Source organism: Triturus cristatus, chromosome 6, assembly GCF_964204655.1.
Source record: "Triturus cristatus chromosome 6, aTriCri1.1, whole genome shotgun sequence".
Classification (NCBI taxonomy): Eukaryota; Metazoa; Chordata; class Amphibia; order Caudata; family Salamandridae; genus Triturus; species Triturus cristatus.
The window spans coordinates 1,704,260,086-1,704,282,301 of NC_140589.1; the positions used below are offsets into that span (position 1 = coordinate 1,704,260,086).

General features: G+C 44.6%; 1 protein-coding gene across 8 annotated transcripts in view; it reads right to left on the reverse strand.

Moving 5' to 3' along the window:
- ESRRG (estrogen related receptor gamma) overlaps positions 1 to 22,216 on the reverse strand; it is a 1,085,823-nt gene that overhangs the window by 173,969 nt on the left and 889,638 nt on the right. For all 8 annotated transcript variants that reach the window (XM_085612926.1, XM_085612927.1, XM_085612931.1 and 5 more), the window contains one exon: positions 2,361 to 2,776. In XM_085612926.1, the coding sequence (XP_085469052.1) occupies positions 2,361 to 2,776 (416 nt within the window). The remainder of the gene's footprint in view (positions 1 to 2,360; positions 2,777 to 22,216) is intronic.

Consider the following 22,216-nt stretch of genomic DNA (forward strand, 5'->3'; position numbering starts at 1 on the left):
TTATAAATTTCAAATATTTGTTGTAGAAATAGCAAGGACAACTTAGGATTTCATCCTTCCCAGGTCAAGAAAATGAATGTTTATTTCACATGTGGAAATCATGACTGGATTTGGCAGTCGTGACATAACACTTTGGAGAAATGCACTAAATGGGAACTTGAATATTACTTGGAGGCTATCCAGTCTACATGACAACTGAGAGGAATATTTATTTAATGTGTGTGCAATTTATTGCTATGTAACTACCTATTTATAAAGGTAGTTTACTATATTGCATAAAGTTTGAAATGGTCAAAAAGCAGAATGCTTTTAAATTATGCAAAAAATATTAGACAAATAGATAACAAAATTAAAAATAAAGAGCTATGTTATTGTTTACTTATGGCCAAAATTGATTAAATATGTTCTGCGGCCAATAGTGGCTAATGAAAAGGGCTCAACCTCCACCCAAAATTGTGTTTCAATAGAGGTAGGATTAGCCATGAAGCATATTGCAGACTCTTCACTTTGGGAGTGAGAACTTGTGGGAAGGGATTTATTAGGAACATTTGATAAGATGTTTCCTGCCCAGGTCCATAATCAATAAATGAATGGGTGTAATTGACAGAAAAGACTAATATGAGTGATGTGAACTCCAGTTTCATGAAAATAATGCACCCTGAAAAGCACTGTGTCCATGAAGCCTGTAGAGCATGGGTATTCACAAACATTTTCGCAAGGGTCATAAAGTTTGGTCTGGGATGAGACGGAAGGTCGCATCCATGCTAGCAGGGTGGCGGTCCAGGGGAGGGGGGCACTTTTGGTGCAAGATAGCTTTGAAAATGACGGTGTTTCTAATGTTAAGTGGTGCAGGACAACCTAGTTAGTTCCTTTCTTAACCTTTAAATAAAGGCTTGCCTGTACATTTAACATCTTTTTATTGATAGTGCTGAGTCGAGTGATCAGCAGCCCAGTGCTGCTGTTGATCAAGGGGCTGCATGTAAAGGTCGGGGGGGGGGGCAACATGCGGCTCTCGGGCCGTACTTTGAGTATTACTGCAGAGATTTTGGGGGGCTCTTCTAAGTTCTTCATTTTGTTGAAAATCTCCTAGTTGGTGCTGTGATATGTACCCGGTGTATTACAATTCCAAGTCTGGTACGCATTGGCTGTACTGTTGTGAGGCAATTTGCAAAACAGCTGCATGGTGCTTCTGTTACTGGGCAAAATATAAAATATATTACTTGTTCATCATGAAATAGGCCCACATTGTCCTGAAGCTGTCAGAGTGTACATGTTGATATTGAGAATCCAGGTGTTCTGATTGCACTCTATTCTACAGTTGATCTAAAGATAGCTCCCCAAATCAGACACCTCTTCATACCCAGGAAGATTTTTCACAAGTTCAAAGCTCCTCCCCATCGAATTTACTGAATAAATTCCACATTAATTTCATGTTGCCTATACTTTCTCAGTGCCTAGAAGCTGCCCACACTCAAGAGCCATGTTTAGCCAGAAACCACCCTGGAGAAAAATATATAGTCGACGCACTGTCCTTGTCAAACTTTAGCTGTCCTTAATTCCAATTCTGAACCAATTTTCTATGTATTTGAAAATAGAATCTATATATCTCACAGAGAGTAACAAGATTACATATCCTGATATCTGTGGAAACGACCTCTTAGCACTGGATTTAGTGAAGGGTCATACTTGTCACCAAAAATACAATTTCAATCACACATTTTTAATAAACAATTAACCTAATAGCCACAAAAAAAGCACAAAAATCTTTCTTAATTACATGACTTTTGTTTTACTTTTACCTCTTACTTTCCAGATGCTGAACACTAATCTCCTTGAAATGTAAAGAACAACATCTAATACCTCACCAACTGGAAGGTAAAAACCCAAGCCACCTACAGCTATTGGAAATCGCGTTGTTTTGATGTAAATCTCCCGGATTCCGTTTTTGGGGAAACTAGCCTCACTGAAAAGTGTAGAACTGCACCTGATCTCTTAAAAAATGTAGGACATAACCAATGTATCCCACAAGTTAATTCAAGTGACCCAACATTTTAATCTTTTGATATAGATGTTCTCTGATTAATATTTAAAAAAACACAGGATTAGTATTGGGATATTCAGAATACTGCCACTTTCGAGCAGTAAAAGTGGTTATTCGAACTCAGAAAAAAAAGCTGTTCTGAACCATGAAAAATAAAAAATCAATCCACACAACTTGATAGGGTACATCACGAAGCTGAAAGAGGTAAATGAAAATTTTGCCTACCTGCGATGGCCAAAAGGGCAATGTTTTTAAATGATAACAACAGTCCATGAAAAAGGCAGACATTTTGAGTATCCAAAAGCAATCATGCACAAACCTTGTATTGTCCTTTTGAAGAAAGCCTTGCAGGCCTCGCATGATGCTACACCGTAATGGTACCCGGACGCAATGTCGCCGCACACTAGGCACAGCCTTTTGGGCATAGAGTTCAGCATGTACTCGCACTTGGTCTGTGAGTCTTCTGCGATGGTGCTGGAGCAGTCGTCGTAGCGCTTGATAACGGGCCCGTTGACACCAAGGCCTGCCGCTGAGGGGTAGAGCGGCGGCGAGTCGAGCCCATTCTGATGTCCATTCATGGTCGAGCTGTAGCTCCCGCTAGCGTCAGACGAGCCACCAGGGCTGTGGTGGTTGATGCTGTCCGTCAAGGAGGCAGGGCTTGAAGGTTCCGTCTTGATGTATGACGAACAGCTCGAATCAATGTGTCGATCTTTACTTGACATTCTGCAGAGAAGCCTGCATCGGGAGGGAGAAAGCGAGAAGGATTCTTTTATTAGAGAGACTCTTCTCCAGAGCTGCTGTGTAAAAGCCTGTGACTGGACATCATTCATGCATTAGTCAATACCTCTTGTTCTACATGAAGGTAATCAGCATAAGGGCATGACAGAGTTTTATCAAAGCTCCAGACAGGCAGTAAACAAAGCCTTTAAAGAGACCCAAATAATTGTTTTCTCCTAGCAGGCTACGTGTAATGTTAAACCCACACCATTGAATTGGAAAGGTGTCAACGTCAGAGCCAGTAAATACTCAGACATACCACAACTCCAAAGAAAAAAAGCACTGCACGTATTTCAACATATGTCACTTCATTTAGGAAAATAAAGAGAGAAGAGTGGCGAGGATGAGGGCAAATAAGGGAATGAAATGGGAGGGAAAGAGAAACATATCTTCATTTAGTCATCGCCTCAACATGATTTAGAATCATATCTCATCTCAATTTAAACAGCACCACCACTGGACTGCCACACCGCCAGCCTGCCAGACCACAAAATGACTTGCAATCTGGTGGGGGGCGGTGAGTTTTGGCGGTCCAGGAGCTGAGCGGTGGCATGCCGCCCTCTCCAGGAATGCCGAAACTCGTAATGATACCCTTGGCCATCAGTGGGAAGTGAACCAGATTCATTGGCATGGGTGTTGTTATTAATCTCCGGTGCAAGGGGTTTTGGAGCTTCAGTCCAAGTGACAAGTTTTCACGTGTTTTCACTTCCCCTTCCAAGTAACTGTGCCCCGTTTCAGCCTCTAGTTGCAATATGGTACTCCCTCGTGTTGCACCCTAGGGTGGGTGCCTAGTTTTCCCTTGGCATATCGCCTTGGGGTTAGTATATGTATAACACCAGGGAGTGTATACAAAAGCTGGCACATATTGGGAAGGAGAACTCTAAACGTGTCTAAGACTATTTATCAAAGGCCTCTGTCACAAGATACCATACAATTAAAATTATGAAATGGTGGGCTTGCCACTTAAAGCCTGCTGTCTTTGAGGGCTGCATCTAGCCTGGGGTCTGTGATGGCTGCATTAAGGCTGGGGTCTGTGGCAGTGGCATTAAGACTGGGGTCTGTGATGGCTGCATTGAGCCTGGGGTCTGTGATGACTGCATTGAGCCTGGTGTCTGTGATGGCTGCAATGAGCCTGAGGTTTGTGACGGCTGCATTAAGCGTGGGGTCTGTGACAGATGCATCAAGCCTGGGGTCTGTGATGGCTGCGTTGACCCTGGTGTCTGTGATGGCTGCATTGAGCCTGGGGTCTGTGATGACTGCAATGAGCCTGGGGTCTGTGATGACTGCAATGAGCCTGGTGTCTGTGATGGCTGCAATGAGCCTGGGGTCTGTGATGGCTGCATTGAGCCTGGGGTCTGTGATGACTGCAATGAGCCTGGTGTCTGTGATGGCTGCAATGAGCCTGGGGTCTGTGACGGTTGCATTAAGCGTGGGGTCTGTGACAGATGCATCAAGCCTGGGGTCTGTGATGGCTGCGTTGAGCCTGGGGTCTGTGATGACTGCATTGAGCCTGATGTCTGTGATGGTTGCATTCAGCCTGGGGTCTATGATGGCTGCATTAAGGCTGGGGTCTGTGGCAGTGGCATTAAGCCTGGGGTCTGTGGTGGCTGCATTGAGCCTGGGGTCTGTGATGACTGCATTGAGCCTGGTGTCTGTGATGGCTGCAATGAGCCTGGGGTCTGTGACGGCTGCATTAAGCGTGGGGTCTATGACAGATGCATGAAGCCTTGGGTCTGTGATGGCTGCGTTGAGCCTGGGGTCTGTGATGAATGCATTGAGCCTGGTGTCTGTGATGTTGCAGTGAGCCTGGGGTCTGTGATGGCTGCATTAAGCCTGGGGTCTGTGGTGGCGGCATTAAGCTTGGAGTTTGTGATGGTTGCATTAAGCCTGGGGTCTGCGACGGCTGAAGTAAGCAAATGCATGTACTTTCAAGAGTGTTCATACAGAGGCCAGTTCTGGTGCAGTTCCAGGTTCTCGCTTTATATAACTATTGATCATCTGAAACAGCGGAATAGGATGTGGGCTCCGGCAGATTAGTCATCTGTCAGAAAATCTCTACTATTCTTTAATGTGCCCTTAATTGACTATTTTAAGGCTAATTATGCGATACACAACAGCTTCTGGTTCTGTTCCCAATAGGAACGGTGTTTGACCCAGACTGACACGTACGTAGGAAGAGCACAAAGTCTTTGAATCACTTTTCACAACCTATCAGGCAGGTTTATTAAGAGAATTTCCAGAGGCAGCAACTTTTACCTTAATAGAAAAGCATCGATTATGTTTTTTTAAAGTAAAGGGGTCGAGCCTTACTTCTTTGTTTGAAGTGTGGCACTCATCGCTTGGCAGATTGTACAGAAGTTTCAGCCCACCCGCGTGACCTCAAGTGAGCCCCACCTCATCGGTGATACGGCACAGGCTCTGTAGCAAGAATACTTATGAGCACCAACCAACTGATGGGTAAGAGAACCTGCCTTTTTGGTTGAAATACTCACTTAGAACTACTGTTTTTTTCATAATATTTTGAGATTGGTAAACAAATAACAATTTGCATTCCAGTAATAAAATATGTGGGAAAGGGGCTCAAACTGTGCGGTATCCCTCGTAACCCTTCACTGGTGTTCCTCACTCAAGCTAAGGAACCCTGGGCCCCTGCTCACTGCCTGCACTTCTCCCGAACTTCTCTCAATCGCTCTCTGAAAGTGTCCCCTGATTGCTTCCTGTCCCTACTTCCTGCTATTGACCAGTTGGGAATGAAAGAGGACTCTCATCCCCGCTGGCGCGTACATTCCAACTAAAAGCCTTCTGTACCATAGCATCCTCAGACTGTATTAGCCAGTTGATCAAGGGACCACGTAGAGTGGCCACTTTAATCCATATGAAATAATGCAAGAGCTTTTATACAACATATCATTAGATCAAACTTTACATTCTTTATGGTGTTCATAGAATACAGAATGCACTTTACGAATAATGCGACCTTTTTACTTTTGGTGTCCAACAGCCACATTGTTCAACAAATTACAGAGTACTTTTCAAATAATGATGAGCCTTGTTGATGGATTTAAATCAAACATGCGAAGGACTGTCAAAGAACCCCTCTTCTTATAGTATCCGAATAAACAGGAAGCGTGCATTCAGGCACCCGCCATGTTGCTAGTGTGCACCCACTTGTGCTGTCCTTTCCTGAAGTGCTAAGGGAGCATCGACTCTCGCCTGTCATCCCGGATCATCGCCTGATCTCCCATCTTCATTTGCTGCCTAGTCGCCATTACTGTAGTTTTTAGCTATCGCTCTCTTGTCTCTCGGCTATCTCTCAGGTTGCGTGCTGTTCTCAAGTACCTCTGTGGAAGAAGGCGGGTTGCAGCTGGCTTACGGCAGCCCAGCTCATACCGTATAAGATAGAGCACTTACCCTACCACTCCAATTATTGCCTTATAATTATGGGACGGCTCTCGCGTCCATAACGATAACGGGCTAGAATCAGAAGTCATTAGGGCACTAAACTACTGGCTTGCTCTCTTCCATGTGCAATTTAATGACGTTTTGATGAAAAAAAAATCAATTCACTCTTTGTCTTGCTAAGGGGTTGGCTAGGTGGCTATGACTGTGTTATCTCGATTCAGTGGTGGCAGGAGTTGTAGAGCGCTCTGCTCCTGCTGGATATCTCTACGTCACGCGAGTCCTGGCTTGAGAAGGATCAGCATGCGTCACTCGCTTCTTGGAGTCTCTGCAGTTAAGTTCCTGCAGCTACAGGAGTGATTTATTAGCCAAAGGGATGGTGTCTCCCGCCAGTCCCAGAACAATCTGCCTATGTCATTACTAAGTCAACATCTAATTAGTGCGCCACAAAGCTGTTGTCTTATCCAGATCACAAGTGAATTTTTCTTCTTCCAGCTGTCGGTACCAAAATTATTATCTTTCAAATTTCAGATCCCCTCTCACAGCAGGGATGACTGAAAGAGCTGAAACGCCAATTCTACAAGTGGGGCTGGGTATGAAAATAAACAAGGTGCAAATGTTATCCATTTGCCCGCTAATAAAAACGAATAAAATATAGACACAATGTAAACAAATAGGGGAAATTCCTTGATTTAAGTTCCAACAAAAAAGCAAGTTATCCTTCACCCCAGTGCTAAATGGGGAGTTTTACAGTCGTTATTTTTAGAGTGGAAAAGGTATGTTAAGCGCAAATGCATTTATTGCACCTAAGTAACTATAACATGGTATACGATAATGCAGGTCTTGGCGGATCATACAATCAAATATGCTTATAATAAGACCATCCTCTAGCATCCGGCCTATTCAGACTCGAATCTGCAAAGAGTCAGTGGGGACTTTGGTTATATTATTATTATCCACATTTGTAAAGCTCGAACAATCACCCGTAAGGGTCTCTAGGCGCTGGGGGCCGTCGGGAAGATTAAGCAAGCTATTGCCCAGAGTCACATGGGGCTGGGCTAATCTGCCGCCGGCGCCAGGGATCAAACCGTGATTCCCAGATTCCGGAGTCAGTCGCCCTGGCCGTGTCGCCACACCTCTTCCCTGCGTCAAGAGTGGGAACGGGTTCAACGAAGTGCTTTTGTTATTACTAATATTGTGCACATTTTAAGAAGCCAACTTGGCACTGATAACGGCTTTGGTTAGGGATAGGTTGAGGCTGGGTCATTTGCACTCTATGTCCACAGATCTAGCATGGGCTTACATGATAACCACAGCAGCAAGGACAGGGAAAGTAGGGATGAACACAGGCTGCAATGCGGCTCCCCTGCCAATGGGTCTGACTCAAAGACATGCACCCTGTGCTCTCCTGTTATAGCACAAACGAGGCTAGTGGAGGTGGTGCATTCTTTGGAAACTGCATGCAGGCACCAGAAAATGATTTAAAATAGCATTTTATGTCAAGTTGTGTTACTGACGGTAAAAACCTTTAAAAGACATCACTGCTGTGCAGCTCCTCTTTGCTACTGCTCCATGTGCCCATCAGGGCTGGCCCTAAATTGGATTGCCCGGCACAGTGCCTGGAGTGAAACGAAAATGTGGTGTTTGTTGTGGGAGTGGGGGGTCGTTGCAGTGTGATGGCAGGAGGTGTGAGGAAGATGAAAGGAGGGTAGGGGGTTGGTGGGGTGCTAACATTTACGCTGAGGTACATTAAGGGCTAATCACAAGGTCTTTAACAGGATGATTGAGCCCAAGTGGGATGGACGAGCTGCTGTTTGCATGACATTCGGTCTGGCAGCTCACTGCTGCGTCCCTCGGAATGTGAGCCCCCGGGCCTGGGTCCAGCTCGTCCATGCCCGGGGGCCGGCCATGGTGTCTATTTAGATGTTTTCTTATTCTATTGTATTTATCTCCCTTGGTTTCTGTTCTAGGTGGAATCACGCGTTCTGTTACCACGCATGCGTTACCACACTACTTTCATTTACCATGCATATGCGTGGTAAAGGCAGTTAGCGCTCTAGATTCAGAGAGGATGGGCAGGGAGAATGGAAGGAACAGGATGGAGTGGAATGCAGCTTGGTAAGTAGGGCTGGGGGCCGGGTTTTAGGACTGAGGACGGGGGTTGGGGTAGCTTTTAGGGCTGGGGATCAGTTTTAGGGCTCAGGGTGGGGGGCTGGGGTGTTTTTAGGGCTGGAGTCGGTGTCGTTTTTAGGGCTGGGGCCGGGTTTTAGGGCTCTGGGCAGGGAGGGTAGGATCATTTTTTAGGGCTGGGTTTAAGGATCAAGGTGGGGGGCAGAGCCAGGGTAGTTTTTAGGGCTGGAGGCCAGGTTTTAGGGTTCAGGACAGGGGTCGGGGTAGTTTTTATGGCTGAAGTGGGGTCATTTGCAGGGCTGGGGCTGGGTTTTAGGACTCAGGGCAGGGGGCTAGGATGTAATCTTTACCACGCGTATGCCTTTACCAGTCATGCCTTTACAACAAAATTCTTTGTAAAGGCATTTGTGGTAAAGGCATGCGTGGTAAAGTCGGGGTCATAGTAAAGACTGTATTGTTAAGGCATGCGATATAATCGCATGCATGGTTCCGTCATACAACCCTTGGTGCAATATTCCCAGTTGATCGACATATTTTGTTAGCTGCTATATTTTGCCTAGGCAAATGGCCAGAAGAAGGCAGCAAATGTCAACAAATGTTATGTTATGTTAACTGTGATTTGTAGAGCACGCGGCTACTCCAAGGAGTGTCCCGGCGCTGCAGAAGACCACCAACAACTGACAAACAAACACCCCTGGTCACCGTAACAGAAAAAGCCTATAGCTGGAAAAGCCACATCTTCAGGTTCCGTCTAAAAGTCAAAAGGTCCGGGCTCCGACGCAGTGAGAGAGGAAGGTTATTCCAAAGTTGGGAGGCAATAACCTGAAACGATCTTCCTCCTACCCGTGAGAGACTGGCCCTTGGAATCAGGGTCAGGGACTGGGAGGAAGATCTTAAGGAGCGCTGAGGCAAGTAAGGCTGAAATCTTTCCCTTATTGTCTTTGAAAAGTCTTGTTGCTAGGGGTAAGTGAGCTTCAAAACAGCAAATTATCATTTTGCATAGGCTGCCAAAAATCTTTGTGACGGAGCTGATGACTAACAGTAATACCAGCTGAACATGCAATTTCTAGGTTCAGTTCCAGTGACAAGGTATTTACCAATGAACTGCAGGGGCCTTTTCGTGACATAACGTTAATATGTAGTCGCGTTCTGTCTCCATGTTGGAAACATTTTATTTTTCACTTTTTGGAACAGCACTTCTGTACAATTGTTTGCACTTGACTGATGACATCACATATGGTCTGCTGATTACATCACAAAATTAAACGAGGACAAACATTCTCCTTGTCTAGCACGGGTTACAAGATCCTTACTCTAAGCCAGTTTAAAAGATTTTTTTTTCACTATTAGCAGGCTTTTAATCTGCATTTTTACAGAGGATTTTCAAGAGTCTCTAATTTTAATGTCTGCATTTGGATGGGTCCAAGCCATGTCACATACAGCGAGAGGACAAGAAGACATTGTACATTACATTTCAACGGAACAAGCCGTAGGTCTCTCCGTGTCCTAGTGTGTAGACAGATCGGTGTACCGCCACTCGAATGTACTTAGGAGCGGAGTTGGTAGACTGTAAAATAGGAGCTCAGTCAAGGGTGGGAGACGGGCTCGCCAATCCTGATTAATTCTGAGCTACACTGAAGATTTTCCTAGACACAAATCCATTATAGTTTAAAAGTGTGTGAGGGGGGGTGCTTCATCCGTTCTCTTTGCTTCTCTGTCTGAAATTCTACAGCTCTATTATTTGGACCTGAAATATTCACAACTGTCTATAAATTCAATTGTCAGATGGTGGATTTTATTCTAGACATCACTTCAATCTAATATTAGAGGTACTAAAATTCACATTAATGCTAGCAGGGATGAGGCGAATAAGACTTCACCCTGAAAGAACACCTCGCTGACGAAGAAGAGCTGCTCGTCAGGTGATGGCTTTATCCCCGTCGGCGGGGACGGCCAATTCCTCGTCGTGCCGTAAACGCAGGTCACATTGAATTCATAAGGGTCCAAGTGTAATTATCTTCCATGGATAGATGTAACATGCACAATATGCTAAAGCATATACTATTTATAGGATCTTCTTGTTACATGGCCATGCTTGCCAACGGAGTCTCTCCGTGCACCATTAAGGGCTTCCATTTCTCGTTGGCATAACCGCATTTAGTGTAATTCTTAAGGGCCTAGTTCAAGAAGAAGCTGCATATTCTGAAAATTGTAATAATTCAGGACTTCTACTGCATGGGAGTCACAAAATGATTGAAGATTGAGCAATCCACCTATGGATTTTGGATCTCTCAGAGTGCAATCTAAAGCCCAAATATTTCACCTCTTGATTCTTTAAACCCAGACACATTACAAAATTGCTGCCTCCCCATGATGCCTTCGAACCCCTCGCCTACATGACAATTGGTTCACCTAAACTGTTGGCTCACTTTATATGCCTATGTTCCTCAAACATACACTAAGGCATGCCATATATTATGTGACCCACTATAGCACTAACTTAAATTGATTTACCATCGAGTCCTATATTATCACCCTGCTTAAACATTGTTATTATGTATTGTCTTGAAGCTGTTTCCAGCACTTCTGCTAGATTGGCTAAACTCAAAGAAATGCCACTGCACATACATTCCTGGTGCAAGCTTCTGTTCCATAACTCTACATGCGTGCAGTACCTCTTGAACAGATTCACGAGACGCATTTTTCCTTTTTCAAATTGTAATGGTGTATACTTTTCCAACAGATCTCTTCCCTTCCTGAACTCCAAAGTGAAAGAAGGGAATGTTGATGTACTTTCCGCTCACTTTCTGAACTAATTATACATACATCATTTGAGTGTCAGTCAAGAAGTGCAGATCAGTGTGGACAACGCATTGCAAATGTTCATGAATACGTTAAAGGGAAGGAACTGTGGGTATTCATCTACAATGCCTTGTGATTTTTCACCACCAGTCTGACACTGTCCTGTCAAAATCCGCATTTACTAATATTTGGTGTTACTTAAGAAGTCATGCGTCCATACTTTGAAGAGTTTATGCACCAACATGATACCCTTGTATGCGTAACAAAAGCATTCTGGACTTGGTAAATGGCCCCTGAGTCATGCATGCATTTTTACCTCTGCAAGCCGCATTTACATACCGAACATCTTACACATGTGTTTATAGGGTGCTATGTAAATATCTGATAATGCTGTTAAACAGCCCTACCTAGATGTTCACAAAAATGAAAAGTTGAGCCAATATAGAGCATAAAGTACAGCCGGTGTTGGATCTTTTGTTCAAAGTCCCCTGGCCCTGCCAGCCCAACTAGAAAGGCCATGTGAACTTGGCCATCAAGCCAGACTGAACACCTGAAGGTACATCCTCATGGGGCTGCGCCACTCGTCTTCTGCTCTCTGGGTCTTCTGGGCGGTTTGGCCTTGAAACTCAGGCTGTTTCTCGTTTGTGATTTAAGCTATCAGGCTAATAAAGATCCCAAGCAGTTCCTAAATAAAAACATTATTGGTTTTCAGGCAACACCCTAATTGATTGACTGCCATCCACCCAAGGGGACTTATCAATGAAGGCCCCCTCACGCCTCTGGCCTAAGGATAATATTCATTGGCTACCTGGGGCAAGCAGAACATTTCGATCTGATCACAGGACTTGTATCTCGCTTCCCCTTCTTCCTAGTGCTCCGAAGCAGCATCTGAGTCCTACGTAGCGCTTTACTGAAAAGTCCGAAATAAAAGGTTATGGTATAAGCAAGTGGGAAAACGTCATGGATTTTCATAGCACTTTGCAGCAAGTGTGTAACTCGAATAGAGCAGCATCTCGGCTGAGTAGCCCACTTCTTCTGTACACAGAGACAACAAATTAACCTGCATCTGTAACCTGAAACAAAACGAGATATGATGTCATTGTCAGCACGGTAAAGATGCTTACGCTAAAGGCTGCGATGCTCACTTTCTACGACCCTACGCAACCCGTGCTGAGTAACAGACTCGTATTTCGGATCCGTGTCACCGGATAACGGCACCCGCGCCATTTCCTTTTATTTTGCTAACCAGAACAGGAGGGACAGGCGGACAGCTCTGCACCAGGAAATGGAACAGAGAGTGCAGCATCACGGCGTGAAACATGAACCTCTGGGTCGTCCCAGCGGCTCCGGTAACCGAGCCGAGCTTCCAGCTCCGATGGGGCCGCGACTCCCACCCAGCCCGCATCCCCTTTTCTGCTTCAGCTATCTGCACTCCAGCAAAGTGGCAAAAATGCGAATCACTTAGGAGGCAAATGGACAGCAGCTGCTATTGCCGGGGAATGGCAAATGCGGAAGAAAGCGAAGGCGACTGAACGAAGTGTCATGTCAGGAATCAGCAGTGCAACGTGTGATTTGAGAAAACATGTCTACTCGGCAGATCCAGGCTGTCATTATGGCATCACTGTAATACGATGCTTTGACAAGCGCGCGCCAACGTATCATCATTGCATTAAGGTGCACTGCTTTAGCGCGTCCAAGGTGCGGAAGGCATTTTTCACTTTAATCAGCCGCAGCTTAAGAGCTGCTTGGTTAACTTGCCCAGAGCAGCCCTAGGCAAGATGGCGGCGCTAATCGCAGGACAGGAAGTGCGAAGCTGGAGCCCAAGTGGAGCGTGCGGCGGTTAACCAGGCATCACAAGGGCAGTCAAGATAAGGGTCGAGGTTCTTCCTGACCTTCCTTAATTGTTTACTGGGTGAAATGAGCAATAGCATCAAAAATACCCAAGCCGCGCAGTTGCTTTTTTTTTGCGGTTTTATGTTGCGCGAACTCGACGGTATTGCAGCATTTTCCATGAGCACCAGTTACATTACACAAAGACTGTTTCCTGACATGCTTCCATATTGAAAAAAATGTGGGCCTACGTTCTTTACAGTTTTGCAAATATGGCAACATAGAATGCAAACTTACAGGCCAGAAGCATAGACTAAAAGAGCGCCCGATAGTGAGCGGAATCAGAAGTAAGGAAGCCTATTGCCTAAATGAGACAATCTCATTGCGTGATTCAACTCGTTCAGCCAATCAGATTGGCACGTTAACAAGCGTGGGTGAAGTAATGCTGGAAGACATTCCAACGATTGGTCTTTATGGTTCAATTTCTTCCAATCCATGGAAAAGATATCCCTGGTAAGATTTTAATCCCAAATCTAGCACCCGTAAATGGTTGGGTCATCCCAAAGTGCGTCACTTCCTGTGATAGAGAAACCTATGGCATGACCTGTTTAGTCTGACATGTTGATTATTGTGATCCTTGTACTTGTGTATTCTGCATTAATCTGCATCCTTTGATATCCCATTGGCTGCTGGTTCAATATTCCAAATCTGTAGTTAACACCAAAGATGAGTTACATATCGGGGAGGTGCATTATAACATACAGCTGTGATCACAGCAGGAGCTCCATTGAGTCCAACACTCTGCTTCTTCATCAGAGCTTGAAGACTGATTTACTAAAACAAACATTGTCTATGTAAAGGGTGTCTGGTTTACAACAATAAACACACATTTTCTAACCTTTAATCTAATATACACCAGTAGTTATTAATAAAATTGATCAATAGAAGGATATGAAATATTATGTTTTATTTTTATTTACATATTTTGTGTCTCTACATGCTTTCTATAAAGGACGCTGTGTAAAAATCTCATTTCAAAGACAGACAAATATCTGATTGTTTTAAGAGTAGGCCTTTTGCCTTTGTCAATGCTTGTTTTCTTTTGTCATGGTTTTTGGTAAAACATTATTGTTGGGGAGGCTGACTTGCATTCAGCAATATAAAAATAACAATGTTGCTAAGAGCAAAGCATTGTTTTTTGGTCTTAAAAAGCACACATTGCCATAAAAGTCCATGGCAGCGACAGGAACTACTTTGTGTGAAGATGTGGTACTTGTGAAAGAGAAGAATGTCATAATTCACAGTAAAGTTAACCAATGACCAGTGTGGGCCGACCCATTTCCCCATGCTGTATTGGGCAGAAGAAAAATGTGAATGACACATGCTGACAGCCCCCATACATAAGCATTTCATAAATATAATTTTAGTCAAATCAAAAGGCCTGGGCTAACACTTGGCCTTAAACTTCTTATTCACAAGAGAAGTATGTTTTGTTGATGTTCACCACTGCATTCCCAAACTAGTGGCAAAATAGGTATCCTGTGGTGACATGCACCACTGCATTCCCAAAATATGGAAGCACTGGTTTTAAAATCAATTCCCAGAGCTTTCCTTCTCAATCTGATTTGTTTTCTCTACAACACTTTTGCCCATGTGCAATAAAAGGTTAATGCATCTTGAATCTGGGCTATTTCACTGATTTGACAGTAGCAGAACCCAAACTATTTTAAGCTCCAGATAGCCAGGCAGTTTCTGGTTTCCATTGAAAGAGGGCTACTAGGAGGGAACTGGGGTATGTCACTGCCGAACAGAAACATTGTCAATTATATTCAGCTAAGTCAAAGTCATCCTAAATATTTATCAGCATTTGTACAATACCTTCGACAATCAGTATAGTTTTTTTTTACTTGTAAAAATTGCGACCTTAACATATTGAATGTATAAAAAAATTGTCGAGAAAAGGGTTGTGAAATAAGAATGTGGAAACATTCGAGGACACGAAAAAATGAAAAAGACAAACATGAAAAATATACACTTATAAGGAACCACATGTATGTGAAAGGCGGGATGGACTTGTAGTCAAAGAGCATTTTTAAAGGACGTGAGCGGATAGCATCATCACTGCTGGCAAAGGTGAATAGGTAGACAAAAAAAGAGTGAAGGAGGAAATGGGCAACATGGGGGGGGGGGGGCATTTAAAAAAAGGGGTCAGGGAGTTCTGGCGATGTCCTCCTGATAGGCACTGTGAGAGAGAAGCAGTGCACACCACACACACGGATTGAAAGGGGCTGTGGGGCATGAAAGGTGAATGAGTGGGATGGGCAGGAAACATTTTTAAAAGATAAAAAAGGGTGTGAGTAGGTGCCCTTATGGTATGTAACAAAAATTAAAGGCTTGAGAACGAGGGCACTGTTTGACAACATTTTTGCCAGTTACATAGGTAATTTTGAGGTATATTATTTTTTTACCGCCATTTTTTAAATACAACTTTTTCCTCTGTAACTTTTTCTTGCCCTATATACATATATTAAATCTAGTATAGTGTCAACCCCTAATCTTGGTACCAATATCATACATTTGTGTGCTTTTCATTGAGCGGTTGTGTATGGTAGATTGTATTTAGTTGTGTATATCAAGCAAATATATGTTCTATATCTAAATTATTAGAGTCTGCTGTTGATTAATGTGAAAGTAAAATGCGCTGGGTCCAGCCATACATCTTTTAAGTGCATTATGTGCGTGGTGGGGAATACTGAAGGGCGTTGACATTTTTGTTTAACTGGGTAGTCGGTTGCTCATTTGCGCAGCCTACATAATACCCGACCAGTGTGCTAGGACATGTTACACTACAAACACCGCCAGGAGCACATAGGGGACATAGGAAAGCGAATCGCCATAAAATGGAGGCATTCCTTTCGTATGTCACTTTGTGGCATTCTGGGAGGAAACATTTTACTCCATTGGAACCCAAATAAATTCCAGTCAGTGCTCCCTTGTTCACCTTTTAAAAACATAGGTTCATCTAATGCATGACGCTACCAGTGCGCCTGATCATAAAAGTTAAACATATCTCCAAGACCAATCAATCCGACCAATGAAAACCACGCATCTCACATCAGGCGCGAGGTTGCCGGGGCAGATGTTGAGGAGGAAGAGAATGAATTGACCTTGTCTGCTTTAGCCAGCACTCAAGGTGTCTGGATCAATGCCAGACCCCTTGCTCTGTCTGCCCACCACCTCCACCGTCAGATGAATATGAGCGCTCGCGCATTATCAATAATGCTGTAACAGGAAGGGGAGCCACAAATGAAGTGAGGGATTGCAAGAAAATAAATAAAGGCGAATTACGGAAGAGGCTGCAAGTAATGCTTTATTAAAATGGTGAGATGGATGGCCCCGCTCCCAGACGTCTCACACATTACTATTTTGATGCACCACAAATTATCTCCACTTTTCAAAGGTCTTGAAAAAAATTTTGAAAGGGTGATGTGGGTCCATTAGGTTAGGGAGAGACCGTGAATCTGTAAATACTGCTGATTCACAACCTACCTTATGGAACATGAGTGAGTGAAGCTTGCTGCTGGGTGACATGTATGCACTTATGTAATGTGTAAAATGTGAACCTAGCTTCAAAGCAATAGAGAACTGTAGAAAAGTGGGGCAACGCCAGGGAGAGCATGAGAAAGGGTGAGGGTGGTACAGGCAGTGCTCACAGGTGGCAGGATTAAAGAGAGAATATGGAGGAGGAAGAAAAGCAGAAATTGAAGTTGGCTAGCTGTCTACTCATGGAGCCATGCGGATGGGGAGCTTTAATCTTTGCACAGGGGAGCAATAGGAGGCGAGGAGTACAGATTACAAGTAGTAGGGATAAGGGGAAAGGTGGAGGTGGGAGAGAGATCCCAGGGTTCAGGGATGAAGAGGAGGTGGGGCGGATCTCTTGTATGGGGTAATGCGGCAGGGTGGATGGTTACAAAATGGATTCTTCAACTACCATAAAGTGAACACCTTCTTTGTACATAAATCACACAAATTCAAGGAATGTGATACACACAGGGTGATTTTAAGTACACTGCAGATCCTTGTTATTCGTTCATGACTTGTACCTTAACAGGCCACAGAACCCACATAAGATCTCTGTACACAATCCGTACCAGTCATAGTCAACACCACAAACACAGCAACACAAAGACAATGGTAAGTTGCCTCATGCTTTAAAGTTGTAAACTGAATATTACAATTGGACCATAAGTTTTAGAACCGTAAAGGACGAGGGCCGCTGTCAGAGCGTATCAGATATCCACCACACTGTGTACAATACTTCAATGAAGATCTATTTTGTGTAAATTCCATCTATGATCTTTCACTAAAGGCATTGCAGTACCTTCACACTGTAGTGTAGTGGAATCCACTGGAGTGTAGTGAACTGACACAACAACCGTCAATCAGCACAAATAGGAATGCCTCATTGTATCTACGAGAAACTCCTTAAACGAGCTAGGAATTAAGTCACCATTGCTTTACATTTACCAGCTCAACACGGCTCTCTATAAAAAATCTCTGTACAGCTGCTCCCAGCATGGAAAGGGGGTGAGAGATTGGTGGAGGGGTTCCAACAAGTAATGAGGCAGGTTTCAGCTGGTAACTATTGTCTTTCAACTGCCTCCCGCGCCCGCACACATATACTTACACAGTACGCTATTGTTCAACCGCACTTCGACACACGCACTCTCTTTCTCTGTTCTTTTCCTATTGCTTAACTACTCGTTGACTCTGGAAATGACATTCCCTTGCAATCATTGCTTAAGTGAATGTTTGTCCCCGTGTGCACCACCATGCTGTTAGCTAGCAGCAGGGAGCAGTTGAGTTGTTACTACATTTGATTTGACTGCCAGTAGGAAACATAATTTCTACCAACTGTTAGATGTCAGCTCTAAAGAACTGCTTTCCATTTTGTCGGTGACTTATTTGTCATTTTCCTTTCCCTTTTTTTGCACTTCCATGCTATGAGCAGCGCGCATGTGGCCAAGAAAACTCCAGGTGACTGACGCAGCCTTCCGCAGCGTTCATTTATGCTCTTACTCTTTACTACATGGAAATCAAGCGCGTCAAGTGTGGTGCCCAGCTCCTACGTACACTAGGGGTGGGACTAGGAGAGGTGAAAGCAGAGGTGTCTGTTTCCCTATTTTGGATCATCTGCTTGGTGTTTTCTGCTCCCTATACCTAGTTCTGATTCCCATTGTGCTCCAATTTGTATACATTTTAAAGAACAAGGAGAAAAAGTATTCAGCACAGACAGTCCTCCTGTAATTGTATTCTGATGGTTGTATGATAGAGGTGCGCATGGCTAAACCGCATGTGCCTCTAAAAACGCTGACCTAACTACGAATTTCATCTGAAGAATGCATTCCTTTACCACGCATGCCTTTATCACGAATGCCTTTACCACTCAATTGCATGGTAAAGGCATAACTGGTAAAGGGATACGTGTTGTAAAGTTCACACCCGAGCCCTGGCCCCTGATCCCTAACAACTAACCTGACCCCCATGATCCCTAAAAATTATCTGCCCGAACCCTAAAACTAACCTTACCCCCAAGCACTAAAAACGACCTCCCCCCCAAGCCCTAGAAACTCCCCTGACTCTCCCGCAGCCCTAAAAAGTACCCCCGCCAAGTGACCTAAAAACTAACCCAACCTCCCATGAGCCCTAAAAACGATCCCAACCCTCCCGAGCCCTAAAAACGACCCAACCCCCCCTTAGCCCTAAAAACTACCCCAGCCCCCACCCCATGAGCCCTAAAAACTTTCCCGACACTCCTGAGCCCTGAAAACTTTCCAGACGCCCCATACCTAAAAATTACCCCATCCCTTAAAAAACTACCCCCCCCCCCCCCAAAACCCAGCCCCATTTACCTCATCACGTCCTCTCCCAATCCATCCTGCTCCTGGCCCGCCCATTCCAGCATCTAGGCTGTGCATATGCCTTAACCACGCATATGGGTAAGGCATGTGCGCTGTTATGGCAAGCGTGGTTGCGCTTTTCAAGGAAACGGCACATGTGGCTTAGTCCATATTGTAAAGGCTGTTTCCCTATTCTAATATCTGGTGTAACGTTAGTCAATTAGTAAATTGGAAGGAATGCACTGCAGGCAGAGTGTTATATTATTTTTTTAGTTGAAGCTTGTCAGATAAAGCAGTTGTGGTTGTGAAAGACTTATTGTGGGCATTTCGATAGCAGTGGCGTAACAAAACCTGAGGGGGGCCCCCTGCAAAGTAAATGAAGTCCCCCCCCACCACTCTGGACCCAATCAGGAGCTATCAGGCCAGGGACCCGTCACTCTTGCACAGTGCCGGAGTGGGCCCCCTGGAGCCCAGGGGACCACTCCGCACTGTGGAAGCTGCGGGGGATAATGTTACTCCAATGGTCAATAGCTAACCTGGAAAGCAACTCTGCCCATTGCTTTCCATTGGCTTTGTGTTTTGTTACTCACATCCACTTGCTCTCTATTTGCTGGCATTTCTTTGCTTCAGCCTGTCCATCTTGTCCTTGTCCCTCTCTTGTTTACCACTTCTCTGACTGGATTCTTCTATTTTTCTATGACTGCTTTCTTTTCGGGAAATATTGTTTTCTTTTTCGTGAACCACTCCATGAGAGTACATGTGTTTTTCAGCTGGTTTCCTTGTGTGCTTCTCTGCTACCCCAGCATTCCACATTGTTTTCTCTCCCGTGATCTGTTCTTACCATACCCCCACCTCCATTATCTTTTGTGTTTCTACCTCCACCCGCTCTCCTTTGCCCTCTCCTTCCCACCTCCTCCTGTCCTCAATTGCCAATTGTTTCCCCAACATCCATTGCATTTTTGCTTTTCCTACAACCCTCCCACCCTTGACATCCATTGTGATTTTGTTCTTTTGCCTGACCCCCCACATGCCAAATACACTCTCCCTTATCCTGCCCTCTCTCTGTGTTGCTTTGCCCCACCCGTTCTCTACCAGAACCCACTGCACTTGTTTGTTTTTGTTTTCAAAGAAAGCACATTTGGTGCTGCTTTTTAATTACCAATCCATCTCAGATTGGAAAAAAAAATGTTTGCCTCATTCTTAGGCACACACATGCGTGTTGGCATGCGCATACAAAATGACAGATTGGCTGCAAAATAGGGCTTTTTATTTTTTTATTTTAGTCATGGTGTACAGTGGCCGTGGTACTGTACAGCAGAGCTAAAAATCATTAGTGTCGTAGGTGAGACCGATTGGTTTTCCCAATGCTTGTTCCATTTTGAGAAAGCAGGCAAATAATTTACAGTGCAGGCTAACGATTGGCCGGAAGATGCAGTGGCCAGCAGTGGATAATGCCTTAGTGTGCTCTGCAGGCAGGAGTAAAAACCCACACACAGACATGCAGAGAGTTTTCCATTTGATGCTGGACACGCTGTGCTCGTTTCATTTTCTCTCCTCTTGTAAGAATTTTAGGAGAGGAAGAAATTATTCTAAAAGAAGAAGGATATATATACATACACAAGAAGACCAGGTAAGAGGTGCTGTCATGGTGGAAGGAGTATGTGTGGATGTCCAGTTTGTTGCCACTCAGTGGTTCTCATGAACAAACCGTACTCTGTAGTCACGCCTCGCAACCAGCCTGCATTGATTTTAGGAAACCTTCCTCGACCAATCGCTCCCGTCAGAGAAGTATGGGTAAAAGTCATGGTGTGCCAGGCTCACCCAGGTGAAAGGCAGCTTTAGGTATTGTATCTGTATAAGGCCCACACATTGGTGCACTGTTTTGGGAATGGATGGGAAACAGAGGACAGTGTGACACAGCATCTGTTGTAAAGCCAAAGAGTGTCACACTGCAAAACTGCAGGATCATTTCATATGGATGGTCTAAGTCAGGGTTCTGAGGAGCAGATCCATGTCCGATTTTTAGCATATCCACATTTAGATAAATGTAGTTACCATGAAAACCTGGCATAGATCCGGCCCTCCAGGACCGACATTGGAGAACCCTGGTCTAAGCCAAGCGCAAGCAAGCCAAACGCTGCTACCCAGGCAACTGAAATTGAACCTGTTAAAAAATATTTCTAAACAAGTTGTTTTTTTCGTTCACCTTTACCATTTTCCAGTTTATATCAACAATGATAACTTCTGGCTCATGCACAGGACAAACTGTTGGGGCAGGGGAGCAGGGGGACAAAAAAAAAAGACTTACCTGAACCCCGCCGCATTGCCACTCTTCTGGCTCCACCGCAGGAACAGGCTCCCAGACTGCCCTGCGGCTAATCCTGACGCTGCTCTCACAGCATGAGAGCAGCGTCGGCATTGGCCTGAGTGCCCTCAATTTGTGCTCCCAGGGACACTGGGAGACTGTGCCTGCTGTCCATCTCGGCAACGCAGCTCGGATTGGAGACAGCTTCAGTGCGCATGGCAGTTTGGCTGTCCTGAGACAGCCGGCCAAACTGGCCTGCGCACTGACAACAGTGCGCCTACCCCTCCCCCTGTATCTACCATCCCCATGGACTCCGCGCTCTGGAGAAAAACAAAACAATAATAAACATGCTTTATTATTGTTTTATTTGTCAAGTTTTGCAGCTGCTGTAAGTAGGGGGCGGAGCGATGCTTCTCCGCCACAGCGGAGGAGCGGCTGCTGGTTATTGCCACTGGTCCTTACACTTGCAGTAGGGTATTTCACGTTTGGTACCCTCCTGTACTGATCTGAAATGGTTTGCAGCAGGCGCCTCCCTCTCTCTGTGTTTGTCTGTCTTGTTCCTTCCCTGTTATATAGACAAGCTCTCACACTCTCACACAACCGAGAATCGACGCCTTCATGCATGCACCCCGCCCGGCAGACACACATCTTCAAGGGTACATGTTCTCACATAAACTATTATGCGTGTGGTAAGACAGTAATGCATATAAACACAAAACAAGCACACTCACCACACACAATGAGACAAAACACATGCAAGCATGCATGCACACACAGACACACAAACAAGCACAGACACACAAATATCTGCCAGCATGAACACATTTGCTTGCGCATACACAAGGATTTTTACTGGCTGTTTTCAATCATTGCCTCTAGCAGGTTATGATAATTACAATTAAGTCCTCATTATAATGGGCTCGACAACAACTTAAACAAATAAAAGCATCTTCCCAGAGCTCTAGGCACATGCAATCGTTAAAAAATAAATCAGCAGCCCTCTGAGGGAAACCTCAGAAGTGAGACAGCAAA